At 37.0% G+C, this 16,150-nt stretch overlaps 3 protein-coding genes across 5 annotated transcripts in view; 2 read left to right on the top strand and 1 right to left on the bottom strand.

Annotated features, from left to right (window-relative positions):
- Window positions 1-2,857: 2,857 nt before the first annotated feature.
- Window positions 2,858-10,542, top strand: LOC145479849 (uncharacterized). Its single transcript, XM_081458312.1, has 7 exons — window positions 2,858-3,611; window positions 3,969-4,058; window positions 4,225-4,343; window positions 6,114-6,221; window positions 6,649-6,788; window positions 7,469-7,657; window positions 8,634-10,542. The coding sequence occupies exons 2-7, from the start codon at window positions 4,038-4,040 to the stop codon at window positions 8,684-8,686; spliced, it is 630 nt and encodes a 209-aa protein (XP_081314438.1). The 5' UTR covers window positions 2,858-3,611; window positions 3,969-4,037; the 3' UTR covers window positions 8,687-10,542.
- A 61-nt stretch (window positions 10,543-10,603) lies between these two features.
- LOC145479848 (uncharacterized) lies at window positions 10,604-13,954 on the bottom strand. Its single transcript, XM_081458311.1, has 2 exons — window positions 13,327-13,954; window positions 10,604-11,702 (listed from the first exon to the last, which is right to left on the bottom strand). The coding sequence occupies exons 1-2, from the start codon at window positions 13,934-13,936 to the stop codon at window positions 11,467-11,469; spliced, it is 846 nt and encodes a 281-aa protein (XP_081314437.1). The 5' UTR covers window positions 13,937-13,954; the 3' UTR covers window positions 10,604-11,466.
- An 82-nt stretch (window positions 13,955-14,036) lies between these two features.
- Window positions 14,037-16,150, top strand: part of LOC145479850 (thioredoxin C-1-like) — an 8,923-nt gene continuing 6,809 nt past the window's right edge. Inside the window, exons 1-2 of one of the 3 annotated variants that reach the window (XM_081458314.1) lie at window positions 14,065-14,099; window positions 16,139-16,150. The exon at window positions 16,139-16,150 is cut by the window's right edge and continues 67 nt beyond it. The gene's annotated coding sequence lies outside the window, so the exon portion shown is untranslated. Of the gene's footprint in view, window positions 14,100-14,758 lie in introns of those variants that run through there. The other 2 variants (XM_081458315.1, XM_081458313.1) reach the window with 2 other exon arrangements.

Here is a 16,150-nt window from a genome sequence, read left to right as displayed (position 1 = left end):
AGTCAGGAAACGAAGTACTACAGGTGTCGTCAAAGTTTTAAAAAAATAATTGGGCGAAAGTCAATAAACTGAACGAACATTCACTGACTTAATTAGAAGACAGCAGAGAGAATAGAGGCTTTCAACAAAAAACTGAGAACAAGAAAATACACCGGATCAATAAAGTTGGTTAATTGCTCCCTGCGAGTTATAATGGTTGGACACAATTTGCCGCTTTGTTTGTAAGAAAAAGCGCCATGAAAACAGATAGGCTATGAATGAAGCGAGCTTAAGAGAAGAAAGATCAGTATTATTTCCTCATTTTGGTAACTAAAAAGGTGAACTTCTCAGGCTTTGGAAGTATCTCAAAACTAATTCGATTGCCTGCGTAGAAATTATTGTATACCTAATACTTCCTTTGTCACTGAAATCTAATGAGCAGTTCTGATTCGCGGGTTTGTTTTCATTTTGTTTTTCATGTTTGACAACACGAAACAAATTCTGTACAGGAAGTGTGTGCGAACGGAGAATAGTTATCCATTCACTATTTCTTAGCAAGTGATACCAGCTTACATTACAAAGACACACAACATGACACACGAGTTTTCTCCGCTTTTCCTGTTTCTCTTCTCCCAGAGCGATCCCCACTATTTTTAGCCGGTCGGGGCCTATGAGGCAGAGTACTAAGGGCCGATTTACTCGGTACGACTTTGTTGCATGCGACAAGCTTACGACAGGCCTACGACAGGACTTAGGACCATTTACACGCGTACGACATTTTCACTTACAAAATTAAATATGCAAAACTGTTTGCACCGGGATTTTCGGAGGGAAAGTTGCAACAAACAGTAAACAAATATTTTAGCTGTCCTGCGCTTTGAAACCTTCCTAACGAGATGTTTTTCGCTTTAATCCGTGCAGTACTTTTAGAGAAACGACTTCATGTGAATCAGTCAAAGTCTAGTCAACAACAACTTCGTCCGCCATTTTGACGCAAGAAAAGCTCTCCTTCGTCCCTTACTCAGTAGAAATTTTTAACAAAATACGTTATTTTCCATCGATTTCGGTTATGATTGTCGCAGCGTTCTAAAACATGTTTTAAAATCCTACGATATTTTTTTGACGTACACAACAGTCGCAAGAGAGTTGTAGGTTTGATTTACACGAAACAATAGGCCCTTTGCACAATCCGGTCACATGGTACGGAATTAATTATGCTGGGACGCACGCTACACATGCAGTGGGACTTCCAAGACAAAGGAACTCTTATTGATGATAAATTGCGTCATAACATTGTCAAAGTTTAATGCGGAATTACAGCCACTTTGACAATGTTATGACGCAATTTATCATCAATAAGAGGACAGACGCATAAAAAACTGACGTCAATTTGTTTTTTTACAATAACAAGACCCCAAAATGGTCAAACGCCGGGAGTAAATGAGGGGAAAAGACGCCATAAACTTGCCGTAAACAAAGATAAGTGAATTTTATTCAAAATGACGCAAACATTGTCAGTAGCTTTTCTCGCATTTTGATTGGCTACTTAATAAAAAAGTCCATAAAATTTCATTGGTTAAAAAGTTGACAGTTTGACCGCTGAAAATTGAACTTCAAAGCTTACATAAATTAAAATTTTATCCGTCTTTACTCTTATTGATGATAAAAATGAGCCGATCAGCGCGCGAGAAATTAGACAGTTATTGTAAAAAATAAAATTCTCGATCGTCATTGGTCCTCCGCGCACCTAGTTGTCAGGAATGCTTTTTTGAGAATTTTAGACAACGATCGTGTGAAATTTGGTAGAATTTTAGAGCAATATTAGCATCCAGGTGGTAATTAGAAGCTAATTGGTAGCTAACTTATTACTCGATTCGCGCAAAGGTATTCACTTGAAGAACTTGTGATCCTTTGTTATTATGCTAATTTGTAGAGACTGTACAGAAATCAAATCTTCGCATTATTTATTTACTTTGCCTTGAGAATGGTGTCACGATGACGCCGAAACGTCACAGTGATGTCAGTAGTTTCCACTCAAATTATGCCAACCGCGTTGGAAGCAAATACCGTAAATCCTCGAATTAGCGCCTACCCTCAAACAAGCGCCCCCTTCGAATAAGTGCCCCTCCTATCTGCCAAATTTAAAATAAGCGCCCCTCTCCCCTCTCCCTGTCTTATGGAAGAGTACTGAGACAACAGAGGATCTGTAGTATTGGTCGTGTTTAATCACAAGTAAGTGATTATCGACTTCTTCAAGCACTGCACATTGACAATCGCAATGGATGGTAGCGAAGATCCGCTAATTTATTGCCTAAAGCCCAGCTAACCTCTTGCAGGAAGCCTGGACCAGCTAAAGAAGTTATATTACGTAGTTCTTCAAGAGAGACGGGCTTCCAAGGGACTGACACATACATATATTACAAAAAAAAATCCACCATATCTGACCACGATTCGGGAAAAATTAAAAAAGCGCCCCCTCGATTAAGCACCTCCCTGGAATAAGCGGCCCCTGTCTTCTCCTAAATTTGATATAAGCGCCCCGGGCGCTAATTCGAGGATTTACGGTATGGCTGATCCCAGTGAGGTGAGTGCAGTCAGCCATTTACAAGCTCGCAATCAGAAACAAGGGATAATTTTAGAGATTTTTCCGAGAATTTTAGAGTTTTTTTAGGAACACTCCGGAAAGAATTTTAGACCATTTTTCGGGGATACATTGCCCAAGGGTGTACAATTACAGTTATCCAATAACATCTTCTTGTAGCTGAACACCTGCAATTGGATACCTACGCCATTCGCGCGTCAATTACGTGAGCCTTAATGTCTTCCTTCTTTCCTTTATTATTCAGGAAGTAACTGCTCGAGGTAATTTTAATATCGGACGAGCGCCCAGCGCGGGGTCGATTTGAAATTACGGCCACGATTACTACTCTGTGTAGCCTGCGAACGCAGACGTATTTCCGGCTGTCGCTTGTCTCCGCCGAATAATAACGTCTGCGAAGTTGAGCCAGGAAACGATTTCTGTGACGTAGGAATTTTAAGCCAATCACAGTTTAGTTCAAGTAACCCCAGAACTACTGCGCGAGGTATTCGCTGCGAGGAGCACTCGAGTTTTATTGTATCATGGAATCTGATTGGCCAAAGAGAAACAAAAGTCATTACGTCACAGAAATCGTTTCCTGGCTCAACTTCGCAGACGTTATTTTTCGGCGGAGACAAGCGACAGCCGGAAATACGTTTGCGTTCGCAGGCTATACTCTGTGCGACGTGAGGTCCAATAAGTTTCTGAAGTTTTACCACAACTCATAGGCCCTCGACAGAAACGCTATATTGTCTATATTTAAATTGAGAGCGAATAATATAATTGTGAAACAGTATGGTTTGCCCTTACTTACCGAAGTGAAAGCTGTAACAGCAAGCAAACCGAAGCCGCGCCACGCGGAGGACACAACTGCAACGCTACACAACGCTCCATCTGTAGTCGCCCGAGAAACTCTGAGCAATCTGGTATCGAATTGATCTGCAAAATGGCGGTGGGAACAAATTGTTTGTAAAGCGTGTTTGAATATTCTTCACCGGAGAGCCCGTTTATGAAAGATTTCAATGATTTCTTAGGGCATTCAAAGGATTGAAAGGTAGCACTCAATTCACGTGAAATTAGAAATTACTGGGAACAGTGCGCCTACAAATAGACAACTTTGATGTTTGAATTTTGTCAAATGTGCCATTTGTCTTGTAGTCTCTCGTTGTAGAAGAATGATGATCTAAGTTGTGTCTTTTGTAGTGGATCTTCCGCGGTTTTCAGCTTTTCAAGGATGCTTTAATCGTTACGAATGTTACGAACAAATTTATCGTAATATTTTAGCTAGGTTGAAATCACTTATCGTTTGCAAAGCCACCTATGATTATTTTTGTTGCAAAGTGTAGTAGATTTTGTTCAATTATTGTGATTACTCCACTTTGTAACCATCGTTCATTATTATTACTTTCAGTTGAAAATCTCGTGGCTTAAACATTTGTTGACTTTCAATTTGTGATGAACTGATCTGGAGATCTTGAAGATGAGTTCGTCCGCAGCAAAGGTATAGTTTAATTGCGTTTCATATATCTGGCGATTTTTACTTTTAATTTATTGAGCAATAGTTGAATTGTTGTTTATACATGTACTACCCCAGCTCCATTTTCCTCTTGTCACAGAGACTACAAATGTAAATGAATATTGTCACCATTTTGAACATTGATATTTAGGTAGCGGAGATTTTCACTGCTGCAGGAGAAGCTTTTTCTCATTTAGGAGAGCTAACAATGCAGCTTCATCCATTAAATAATGAGACTGGTATACTGTCTCCATCAGCAACAACAATGAGGTATGTAATCTGAAGACCACTCATCCCCCTTCTCCCTGGGCATTGTACAGGTCTCAGCAGTGGAGCAAATGACAATAATCCAAATGTCAGCCATGTGGGTCAAAAATTTATTTCATGATTGATGATAAAAGCAACAATTGTTCCAAATAAATGGATCTCGGTTAACACCTGTAGACATATTATTGTCATGATTTGTGGAAGCAAAATTAGGCTTGATTTCCACCGCTCTCTCGAACCTGTCCACAATCCTCTCTGAGAAGAGACAGCTGGATGCGTGAGCAGCAAACCAAATCTGAATTCATATTTTAATTCATGCAGGGCTCCTGGTCGGCGGAAGTGTAAATTATCTGATTTTGATGTGAACAGGCCCACATGACACCAACATGTACAGCTCAAAATATTTGTACAATTGCTGGTCTCTTTTTTGCAAAAAATATTGGTCTTAAACCTATTTTGTTTCACATAATGCCACAGAAGGGCATTATATGCTGTGTTCTAGGAAAAAGTATTTCAAGATTTTAAGTAGAGCAGAGCCATTCAACTGGTGAAGCAAACGTCATGTCAAAGGTCACATGTAGGTCTGCATAGTTTCCTCTGTGAAGTTGATGCCCGATAATTTGCCATGTTCTGTATGTTTTTAAAAATTTATTTTTGTCAGGCCTTGCTAGAGACTGATGTGGCTTTCCTTCGCAAGACTATACATTAATTTGACTTTTGTTTGTTATCTGACATTCTGGCACCACATGATTCAAATTTTTCCTACTATGTAGGCCAAATAAGGAAAACCTCGGTTTTCCAAGCAGCATCTTTTGGATTGAATCCTTCGAAGGTGGATTTCGACGCAATGCGAACTTAAACGGTTACTTTTAGCAGCTTCGACCGGTGGTTTTTTCTTAAATAGAAGTTTTTATTTTTGAAAGAAGTAGAGAAATAGACCGGAAAAAAAAATCGACCGACCTAGTATCAAACCGTTGTCACTGCAAAACAAACTCAAATCCAGCCCATTTAGCACCTTACACTGTATTCACTTGCGCTAACGAAGCAACGTAATTATATGAATAATAACAGTTGTATTGGTTCAAACAACTAGTGGCAAATGCCAAGCTTCGGTGATTTCATTGTTTAGCAAAACAAAAGGTTTCTTTTGTTTTTCGTTCAACAAAAGATCTCCAAAAGATCTCCAAAAATACCCTTGGAAAACTGAGTTTTTTGCATATGTTATTTCTCGAAAGCAAAGTGCAAATCAACAAAAACAATTATGGAACAATACTTTTCATGTCAGAACAAGTCAGTCTGCCAAAAATTAGCTTGATCCTGAAAAAATTAATATCAGCCCAAAAAGCTATATATGCCCTTTTTGCACAACAACCTTCAATTACGGTTTTTTGACTGTAAAAAACTTGAAGTTATTGAAAAACAATGATGGCCATGCACACAACTGTACAAAATAATTAATGTAATTTCAAGTGACAATTCAGTTTGAGCAATCTTTACAAGGTGCGAAGTTTGATAGTACATGACTTGCATGTTGAGAAATAATAAGAAACCATAAATAATATGAGGTACATGTAAATTTCAAATTCCACGGGGACACCAACAACCTAGGTTTACTGTGTCCCTGGAGGTTCATTTTCTTCTCTTCCGTCCCAGTAACATTTGAGCCTGCAAATCATCGTTGGTATTGATGCCTTTCATTACAAGTTAATATAGAGTTCAAATACTTGGGTTTCTTTTAGCAAGTAATAAAATTTTTTTTTTTCTTATTTCTAGCAACAGTGGAAAGTGGGGAGATGAGGAAATTGAAATGTTAAGGGGTGCAGTGAAGAGATTTGGAGATGATTTAAAGAAAATCAGCGGACAAATCAAGACAAAATCTGTGTACGGATTTGTGTGGTTTGTTTGTTCATTGGTTATAAAGTTTCGGGTCAGTTTGTTCTTTAAATCAGTTATTCAATCTTGATATAATTACTACATGTATTTATTATGTTTTAATAACACTAGAAAAATATAGACTGGTTTAATAAATATACATAGAACAAGAAGTAATTTTTAAGTACAACACAGTGAATTGTCCATTTTGTTTCCAAAATCTTTATAATCCATGGTGTGCAAGTTCTACATGCAAATGATACAGATTGTACAGGTATAGTATATAATTTATTTAGTCAAGATGTATTTCATTTTGGAACTAAGGGAATATATTCACTCTGCATCTGTTATCCAATATCTTCTTTTGAATTTTGTAGAGGAAATCTATGAAACAGCAGCCAGTTAAGTTATAGAATATTTTTAATTCCTTTATTAGAGCACAAATAAAATCTGCATTGAAGAAAAGGATCCATGAACAAGAAAACTCTTCACAAAGTGCACAGAAAACAAAGAGTAAAATATCACAGCAAATAATCTCCTCTAGTGAGCCACCAAACAAGAAAAGAAAATCAGAAGGTAAACATCTATACATATATATATACAAATTTTTTATATCATGTGACATATGTCCTGATAACAGCAATAAAGTGTACAAACTGTGACAAATCACAGACTGGTAGCTCAGGAAATTTACAATGCTGTAACAGCAAAAATAGGAAATGGTGAAAATAATATAAACTGTTATGCAAGGCAAGCAAACATTTGGAGGAAAATGTCCTATTTGGGGGAGGGGGGTATTGTCCCTACTCTTGCAGCAAACAGATGAGTTCCTAAGATATAATATCAATTAAAGATTTAGTACATGTATACAACTTCCAATAACAAACTTAACTCCAATTTGCAGTGAAATTTCAGTGGTGTTGTAAAATTAATTTAAATTAGTTATATTAATTATAATTTATTTGGATTTTTTGTTTCAACCTTAAATGGTTTAAATACAAATATAAAAAATATGGTCTAAACTCCTGTAGATTATAGCACCTTTTACTAACTCATTGTCAAAACTTTCAATATAAAGCCATGACAAAGTAAGAAAATGTAAGTGATTAGTATTTCATCTAATTTTTATTAATACCTTGATTTCTGTTTCAGACTACATGGACATGTAATTAGAATGCTTACTATAGAAAGAGTGATTAATTTGTTAAATTTTAATATAATTAAACTGATTGTGTTTATACATGATGTTTATACAGTTTCGTCAAGCTCTCAAGCTGATCCATTGTCCACATTTTCATCACCAATTCCAAGCACAACTGTCCCTGTAGCAGATTTGCTTCCTGGAGGATCACCATTAAAGACAAATGGAGCAGACAATGACGTGGATATTGTTGGAATTTTTGGTAGCAGTGATCAGGATGCTGTTTTCCCTGAAATGCCTGGAGGTAACTTTTTGACTGTTTATTACTGCCTTAACATCCATTTGAAAACTGAGTAGGGACCCCTTTGAAATCCTTGATTTAATAAAGAACAACTAAGCAGTATTAAAGGAAGGAGAAGAGCCTGCGGGCGTACTCCCAGAAAAATTGGGTGGGGGTGTGCAGCCTGCTTTCCAAAAGCATTACCCTATCAATGACCAAACTCTGCGATTTTCCCTAGTACCCTATCTATGATCTGACAAAAAAATTGGATTCCCTATTTATGACCGTTACGGCTGGCACAGTTGCCCCAAACATAGTTTATGATGGGCTTTTGTTGACGGTCTTATCAATAAAGTATATGTAAATGAAAAAAGATGTAAAATTAATATGTAATTTGCTTGCTCACGGAGTACCAAGGAGTTCAGAAGATCTCCTTCAGAAATGCCCATGCATTCTAGGCTTGAATTGGAATTTGGAAATGTTGGTTTTCGAGGAGAGGGGAAAACCGGAGTACCTGGAGAAAAACCTCTCGGAGCAGAGTAGAGAACCAACAACAATCTCTACCCACATATGACGCCTGGTCCAGGAATCGAACCCGGGACACATTGGTGGGAGGCAAGCACTCTCACCACTGTGCCATTCCTGCTTCCCTAAAGATGAAAAAGAAGCTTCTTCTAAAAAACATACCAACTTCAAGACTATAATGCAAAATCAATGCCCTATTTATGACGAAAGCAGCTGAAAAACCATACACCCCCCCCCCCCCCCCCAGAGGAGAGTAACCTACAGCAGTTAGTTTCCTGATGTTTCTCTTGGGAGAGAGTTTCTCTCTTGTAGGAAAACAGTCACTCTGAAGTGAAAAAATAAAATTAAGAATGTATTCCTGTACTTCATTTCAATGGCCAGTTTCAGGAAAAAGATATTGATTATTAACCAGGGTATATTTCAATGTTAACATGATAAATATTTATTTATGTACTCCTTTTTTAACAAATTTCAGCATTGGGACCACTTGAAACCCAGATTGCAGATGAAATTCTGTCCACAATGTGAAGTGAACTCTTTCATTATTCTTGACAGTGGCAACAAGTTCAACCAAGGCTGAAGTGCAATGATTTATTTTTTCGAGCTGCAATTGCATTCCAGAGACTTAGTTACAGCCTGAAACACAGTATTCATTGATCAGTGGTGATGTGATAACATGTGAGGAGGGGGGAGGGGAGGAATGACATGCGACTTGAAAAAGATATTTTATCTGTTTAGAACTTACATCCCTATTACGGCCTCTTCCTGGGTGCCTCTCTGAATATGCCACTTACAAAAACTTGTATTCTCCATGATAAAACAGTTCTCCATTGGCTCTCAGGCTGAGGTACTACACTGTGCCATAAATTATAATCATGTCATGAATTTTAATAGCAACCCCTCTTGGTTACTAGAACCTTTTCTGGTGGGTCAGAACCTCAAACATCTTTTCACCTCCAAGCCAAAGTCATTCATGTTTGACATTTTTGCAGATCTACAACCTGAAAGTTACCAGGATAACTGTAACAGTGGCCATTTTATACGTAAAGACAAATGGTAATAACAATCAGGGCTAGTTCCAAAAAAGAAAGACTGATACAACAAAGACCTTCCAGTTCTGCCAAGCTATACTTGAACAAAGTAACTGTTAGTAATACATGCAGTAATGGTTACTCTGTGTCATTGAAAATGAAGCATTTGTCTGAGATGCTTACTGTGAGTACTTGACATTAATAAAAAATAATATGAGCATTGACAGTGCAGTGTCTCCTAGACTAGTTGCTGATCATTGGTAAACTCACAACCTGATTTGCGAAACAGATACCTGTCATTGATAGTTAATACTAAGAAAATTGATTTATGTGTTGAATACTTCTAGCATGATAGGCACTTTAGGAGACACAATATTGATCAGCAGAAGAACACACATTTTGTACAACATGGTTAGGAATTATTCAAAACCCTGTCAATATTGCATTTTATTCTTTAGCCTCACTTTTCAACAAAATTCAAGGACTGTTGGAAAAAAGAAATTCAAGGACTTTTCAAGGAGAAAACCTGATTTTTTTCGTGGATTTTGCAATTTTTCAGGACTTTTCAAGATCTGTGTGAACCATTTGTGTTTAATAGAACAGCCACTGGGTTATGCTCGAAAAACAAAGTTTAAAATTTTTAGACTGGTTGCTTTCAGTTTTCATCAGCTTTGATTTAGTAGCTAATTGCAACCTTGACCAAAAGGTTCACAGATTTAAGGTGGCTCTGAACCCCATGTGCAGAATTTTTTACAACTTTACCAAAAGTTGCATCTTATCCGGCTTATCAAAATTTGATAATAAAAAAGGGATTTCACCATGCCATTTTTGAAATATATTAAGTACTTAAAGCTAAAATTTAGGGTGTTTTTAGCAGGTCATACTGAACTGCCATCAGTGACAGATAACGTCACGAAAATGGCAATGTGTTTAACAATGACTGGGCATTTTTTGATACCATGATTGTAGCATCAACTGATAAAGAGTAATAATTATAATGGTCCATGAAAATCTACATCTTGGAAAGTGTTGGAAACTGTTTTGAGCCACCCTAATCAGTGGCAGACCCAGACCTTAAGCTAGGGGGGAGGTGTGCATGCCCTGCCAGCTTTTCTTCCTTCTTCTTTCTTTTTTATACTCAAAATAAAGGGGACCCTGGTGCAGTTGTTGGCTAGCTTTGAAATCATGAAAAAGGACAGGTTGGTAGAACTTGCCTATGCACTCATCAAAATCAATGCCAGTCAAAATGAAATTGTTGTAAAGAGGAGCAAACTTTCAAAGAATGACTTTGTTACATGTACAACATTTTTTTAATTTGTGAATAAAATAGCTTCATTGTATACATCTATTTAATTGTTCTTGTTTTGTTTTGTTAGTTTTTTTTTTAATTTTCAAATGTAAAAATAATCTGTCATTTGGCGAACATTTATGTGTACAAGTTGTACACGTAAACTAACATTTCTCCTTTAAAAAAAAGTAATCATAATATCAAATTTGTGATTACTGTTTGTGAAAAGATTTTTGTTACTCAATTTTTTTCATGCTTAATTTTCTCCACTAAACTTATTCTCATCAAAGAAACCAGTTTTTTTTATGTGCAGTTACTACAAACTGATGGAGATTTCACCCAACTACAGTGTGTACCATCAGTTTGCCAGGTGTGCCACCTGCCTTCAGAGTGATGTTTTGTGTCTATTTTGCCATAGAATTCATTAACATCAGATTTGTACATGTAAACCTAACCTTCCACACTTCAAGAAATACAGCTGTATATTGTCAGGGAGCAAGGATGGTACAGTAGTGAGAGCACTCACCTCCCACCAGTGTGGCCCAGGTTCAGGTTACAACAAATCATGAAACAGGGGAGGTTGGTAAAACTTGCTTATACACCCATCAACATTAATGCAAGTCCAGATGAAATGTAATAAATTAGAACGAACTACCAAATAATGACTTTTTTTCCAACATTTTTTAATTCACGAATCAAAATAGCTTTATTGTATACATCTATTTACATTATTTATGTTGTTTTTTTTTAATTTCCAAATGTAAAAATAATCTATCATTTGCCTCATGTTATGTACATGTACATGTACAAGTTGAACGGTAATGCATGAACTAATTGTCCTACAAAAAATAATCATCATTAGAATATCAAATTTATTGTTACTGTTTGTGTATTTTGAATTCAGAAGGTAGCCAACAATAGTTTTGTAACTCAATTTTCTTCATGCTTTTAATGTTTTACATCTGACTCAAGCAATGGAGCCACCACATTTACTTTGGTTTATTGAATGGCTTGTCATAAAAGTCCCAAAAGTCATCATCATTGTCATCATTGGGAATGTCTATTGGGGGTTGTGAAGGTGGATTCTCTTCAATTTTCTCTTCAGTAGCTGGAGCCTGTTTCTTCTGTCCTTTTGGTTTAGGATGGGCTTTCTTTACTTTTGCTTGCGGTGGAGATTTCCCAACCTTGGGAGTTATTTCTTTTTGTTCTTGGGGTTTCCAGTTTGCTGTGAAGTAAATAAAAACCATCTTGAGTTTTTTAGAGTAACATTCATGTACATGACTTGTACTGTGTAAACAAATCTTTTTCATGTACATACATTACAAATAAATAATTCTTTGTAGTGGCTGCCTTTCCTATCAACATTGTAAACAACAAGGCTGGCACATATTATATTACAGAAACACAACAGTGCAACCCTGCCTTACCGCCACCAGGTTAATATGGTTACCTTGTTATTACAGCTACTCTATTCTGGCCTGAACAAAAGTTCAGAACCCCTTTAATATGGCCACCCCATTAATATGGCCAGATTTCTGTGGTCTGTTGGTGACCAGAATAATGGGGTTCCAAGCTGTATTTAACAAATAGATTCCATGTTGCCATGGAATCTAATAGTTGTATCATCCAATCTAATCAAACAGTTGTATTATCCAACTATTTTTCACTGAACGTGTGTGCTCTTGCACATCTTTTTCTTATTTTCTCTTCTTATTTGACCCAAATAAATATTCACTTTGAATCACTAAGGATGGCTACCCAGTCTCATTAGCCCATTAAGGTTATTTTGGGCAGCCATGTACCCTTTTTATTTTAACTTATTTTTGATCATCTAATTTCTAATTTCTAGCTGAATACAAATAAAGTTATTGTTGTTGTTTATCTGTTCAGTAGTAGATCACAGCTGATGTTGACGTTGCACACAAGCCATTAGGCAAGCGTGTCACTGAATGATGTTCTTCACAGCAACATGCATGTAATCTACTTGTTTTCAGTAATAAAGAAAGTGAAAATTGTTGACGGCGTCATCTATACATCTGTCCTCCACTAAATCAAAAGTAAGAATCAATCAAAATATGAGAAACATAATATTATTTATTATATTTCTCAGTTACTACGTGCACTGTGATTGGTCAGTTTAGTGGGCCATATTCTACTGTGCAGCCCTCTAAATGTTAAAGCTGTTTTCATTACCAAAATGTGTCCTGATTTATCTTTTATAGAAAGTAAAAGTTTAAAACTTTCTTTTACTTTAAACTGTGTATTAAAACATGCTAACAACTTAAAGACCATTTTTTGCTTTTGATGTACGTCAGAAATTTGAAGCCACTCCACATGAATAGAGGTTGTTCTCAAACCTGTCAGACACAGCAGAGATATAATAAATATCTTTCTAACCTCGTCCCCTCGGTGTGTACTGTGAGTTATGGATCCTAGTTATTTTCCCCCTTCAATTTATGGCCCACACAAGTCACACTTGGGCTATAAATTGGAGGGTTAAAAAAACTTGGTCCCTAACTTACAGTGTGGACTTCAAACTCAGTTGGTGAGAGTATATATACCTCAAGAGAGGTACATGTATATATACCTCTAACACCCTTCTCCATGGTTGTCAATAGTAGCCATCACCATCTACTTCACGACTTAGCCTGCTAATACATGAGTGTCCCCACCACCCCCCCCCCCCCCTCCCCAACCCCCGCTAGGAAACGGCAAGTTTTGTTTTCCTGAGACCGTCAATGCTACCTGGGGCATAACCGAGGCAAAGTTTGACGATCAAGGGAAACAAAACGCGCTGTTTCCCTTGGCGCCAGTCATTAAAGATAAGGTTGTTAATGATAAGTATATACCTGCCTGTTTTGGTAGCGTATCAAGGTATGTGTCCCAAGTCTTCTTCATCCTTTCATGATGCACGTTGGCTGCAGACCACTGTCCAAACTCGTCAGTCTGCATACCAAAAAATTTGTCTCTTTGATGCGGTGGAATAATTTCCTGTTCTGTGAAAACTTTAGCTGTTGTACTGTTCCAGTGATTATTTCCAAGACCTGGGAAAACGTTTGACCTCAAAGCCAGGGAAAGATTATTATAATTTGTTTGTTCGTGTCCATGACTCCTGTTATTAAAATTAGTTGATGTTATACTTCCATCTTTACTCTCTAGGCTATGTTGTCTCTTTCCTGTAGATGCTAGCTTATTTCTCAAGCGCGACTGTAAATTACTGGAATAAAGTTGTGGTTTAACTTCTCTCCACCTTCCATGCCCGTCCTGAACAATACGTCTTCTGGAGTACGAGTTTATGTTTGCCTTCGGTAAACTGTTTTCCGGTGTCAACAAATCTTTGCTCGCCAATTTAGGTGGGAATTGGGGTCTGATGTATTCCTCGATGTCAGTTAAAGTTTCCGAAGAGACTATTTCTGTCAACGCAGCTTTCTGTCTCCCAGTAAGTCCTTTCACCGCCATGATTTGGTTGTTGCTGTCGCATGGCAACAAAAAAATGATAAATGATTGACAATCGCTACGATTGACTTGCAAAAGTCCTGGATACTACAGACGTAAAAGACGTGATTGTTGACGAGGTTCGTGTGTAACTTGTATAGCAGCAGAAACTAAAAAACATAGAAAGGTGAGAAGTCAACGAGGTGTAGAAAAAAGGTCCGATCTTTGTTGTCAATGTAAACTGTAGAGCTAACAACTAAACATTACAGCTTTCGTGAAAGGAACATACAGTGTTTGGTCAAGAAATGTCCGGCAGCTTAAATTAAGCTTACTTCGTGTTTGGTTAGCCTTAACAGCCCTCCGGTTAGCCTGAAAAGCGCATCTTTTAATGTAGATCAAGCCATAACTAGTGTAGTGTATAATACTATTGTAATTAAGCTTACTTGTGAATTCAAATCGAACTCACGCCGCGCGCTCGTTCGATTTTAAAGTCACGAGTTTGATTTCAGACCAAATAGGCCCTTTGCACGAGCCGGTCACATGGTACAAAATCACACATGCTGGTGAGCAAGTTCTGCAGTGGGACTTCCAAAACAAAGGCAGGTCCAGGTGGACTGGTACGAGTTGCATTGTTTTGGAAGTCCCACTGTGCAACTTGCTCACCAGCATGTGTGATTTTTTACCATGTGACCAGATCGTGCAAAGGGCCTATTGCACTCCACTCAGTTCAGTTACCATTATTTATTATTATTATTATTATCATTATCATTATCATTATCATTATCATTATCATTATTATTATTATTGTTATTGTTATTGTTATTATTATTATCATTATTATCATTATTATCATTATTATCATTATTATTATCATTATTATTATTATTATTATATGATCACATCCATAACAAAATTCTCAATTCTGATTGGTTCTCTGCGCACCTATTCATCACATAATCGGTGCACAATCTCATCGATGTTCAATTACAGGTATCTAATTTGAACTCTTTGTAATTGGATACCCACATGATTCCCACATCAATTACACATGCTTTGATGGCTTCCCTGGTATAAAGCGCTGCAGATGTTTTCACTCAAAAGAAGTTTTCAAAAGGCATTTTTAATTCCAAAATTGTTATAGGTAGGATTAATTAGTAATTGGACCTCGTGTCATACAATTTAGCGAGTAATTGTGCTTGTAATTTCAAATTGGCCTCATGCATCATGCTCGTCTGATTTGAAATTACTTGTAGGATTACTTCCTGAATTGTACTCCACTTGGTCTAATTACTATTCACTAACTTATTATTGTTATTGTTGTTGTTGTTGTTATTATTATTTTATTATTATTAATTGTTATTGTTATTGTCATTATTTATTACGGTTAGCCTGAATGGCACAACAGTCAGCATGTTAGCAGTTGTCTATAATAATTAACAATTTTTTGCCAAACGGTAAAGTGAACATTGGTGAATATTCACCAATGTTCACTGAGCCTGAGGCCAATAATTGTTTAGTATAATTTTCAGAGGTGAATATCAAGGACTACAAAATAACGGATTAAAACGTAAGAACACAGATGCAATTGTTCATGTACATACACGTATGCAGCCGTAGTTTTAATTATAAGCTTACACGTGCATCGATTGTCAATCAGTTTACTCGTCGAGTTCAGCAGGAAAACAAACAAGTGAAACACTACAAATAATAAATTTGTCTGGTACCTTTGTTTTACAGTTGTCATTGCCTAAAAATGAGTAGCTTTAGTTTGAAGAAAAATAAATTGCCGTCAATCGATCTGACAGGTCTGCTGGCGATCAACGCAACCGCTGCATTTACGATTCTTAAAAGACTTGAGTATGAGTTCTTGAAAAGATTTTTGGTCCAAGGGCGACAGCAGTCATTTTCTTGAAAATTCTCCATCCTTTCAAATGTCCTGGGCTTGGAGTGATGTCTTTTGAATAAATGAAAACTTTACTCAGCAACTGTCTGCCATGTTTACTTGCCCAGATGGCAAAGATGGCAAGCTTAGAAACCAAGCTCCAGCGGGGTGAATATAGCATCATATGATGACCTTTTTGACCAACCAGAATGTCCAATTCTGATACTCACCTCTGGAAATTATACTAATATGAGTTGTTGCAATGGAAGTGATATAAATTATTGTAATGACAACACAATAAGTAAGCTTATGTAGTTGTAAATGGTAAATTTTCTGACTGCCAGACACAGAGTCTT

This window comes from Orbicella franksi, chromosome 2, assembly GCF_964199315.1.
Source record: "Orbicella franksi chromosome 2, jaOrbFran1.1, whole genome shotgun sequence".
In the NCBI taxonomy this organism is placed as follows: domain Eukaryota; kingdom Metazoa; phylum Cnidaria; class Anthozoa; order Scleractinia; family Merulinidae; genus Orbicella; species Orbicella franksi.
This window is presented reverse-complemented; position numbering and strand designations above follow the sequence as displayed.

What these genes read in the sequence shown, in the direction of transcription:
- LOC145479848 (XM_081458311.1), bottom strand. Translation starts at nt 13,936, where the DNA reads ATGGCGGTGAAAGGACTTACTGGGAGACAGAAAGCTGCGTTGACAGAA. An exon ending in TACGCTACCAAAACAGGCAG is followed by an intron (nt 11,703 to 13,326) that starts GTATATACTTAT and finishes TTTACTTCACAG; the next exon opens with CAAACTGGAAACCCCAAGAA.
- LOC145479849 (XM_081458312.1), top strand. Translation starts at nt 4,038, where the DNA reads ATGAGTTCGTCCGCAGCAAAG. An exon ending in CAAATCAAGACAAAATCTGT is followed by an intron (nt 6,222 to 6,648) that starts GTACGGATTTGT and finishes TTCCTTTATTAG; the next exon opens with AGCACAAATAAAATCTGCAT. An exon ending in CAAGAAAAGAAAATCAGAAG is followed by an intron (nt 6,789 to 7,468) that starts GTAAACATCTAT and finishes ATGTTTATACAG; the next exon opens with TTTCGTCAAGCTCTCAAGCT.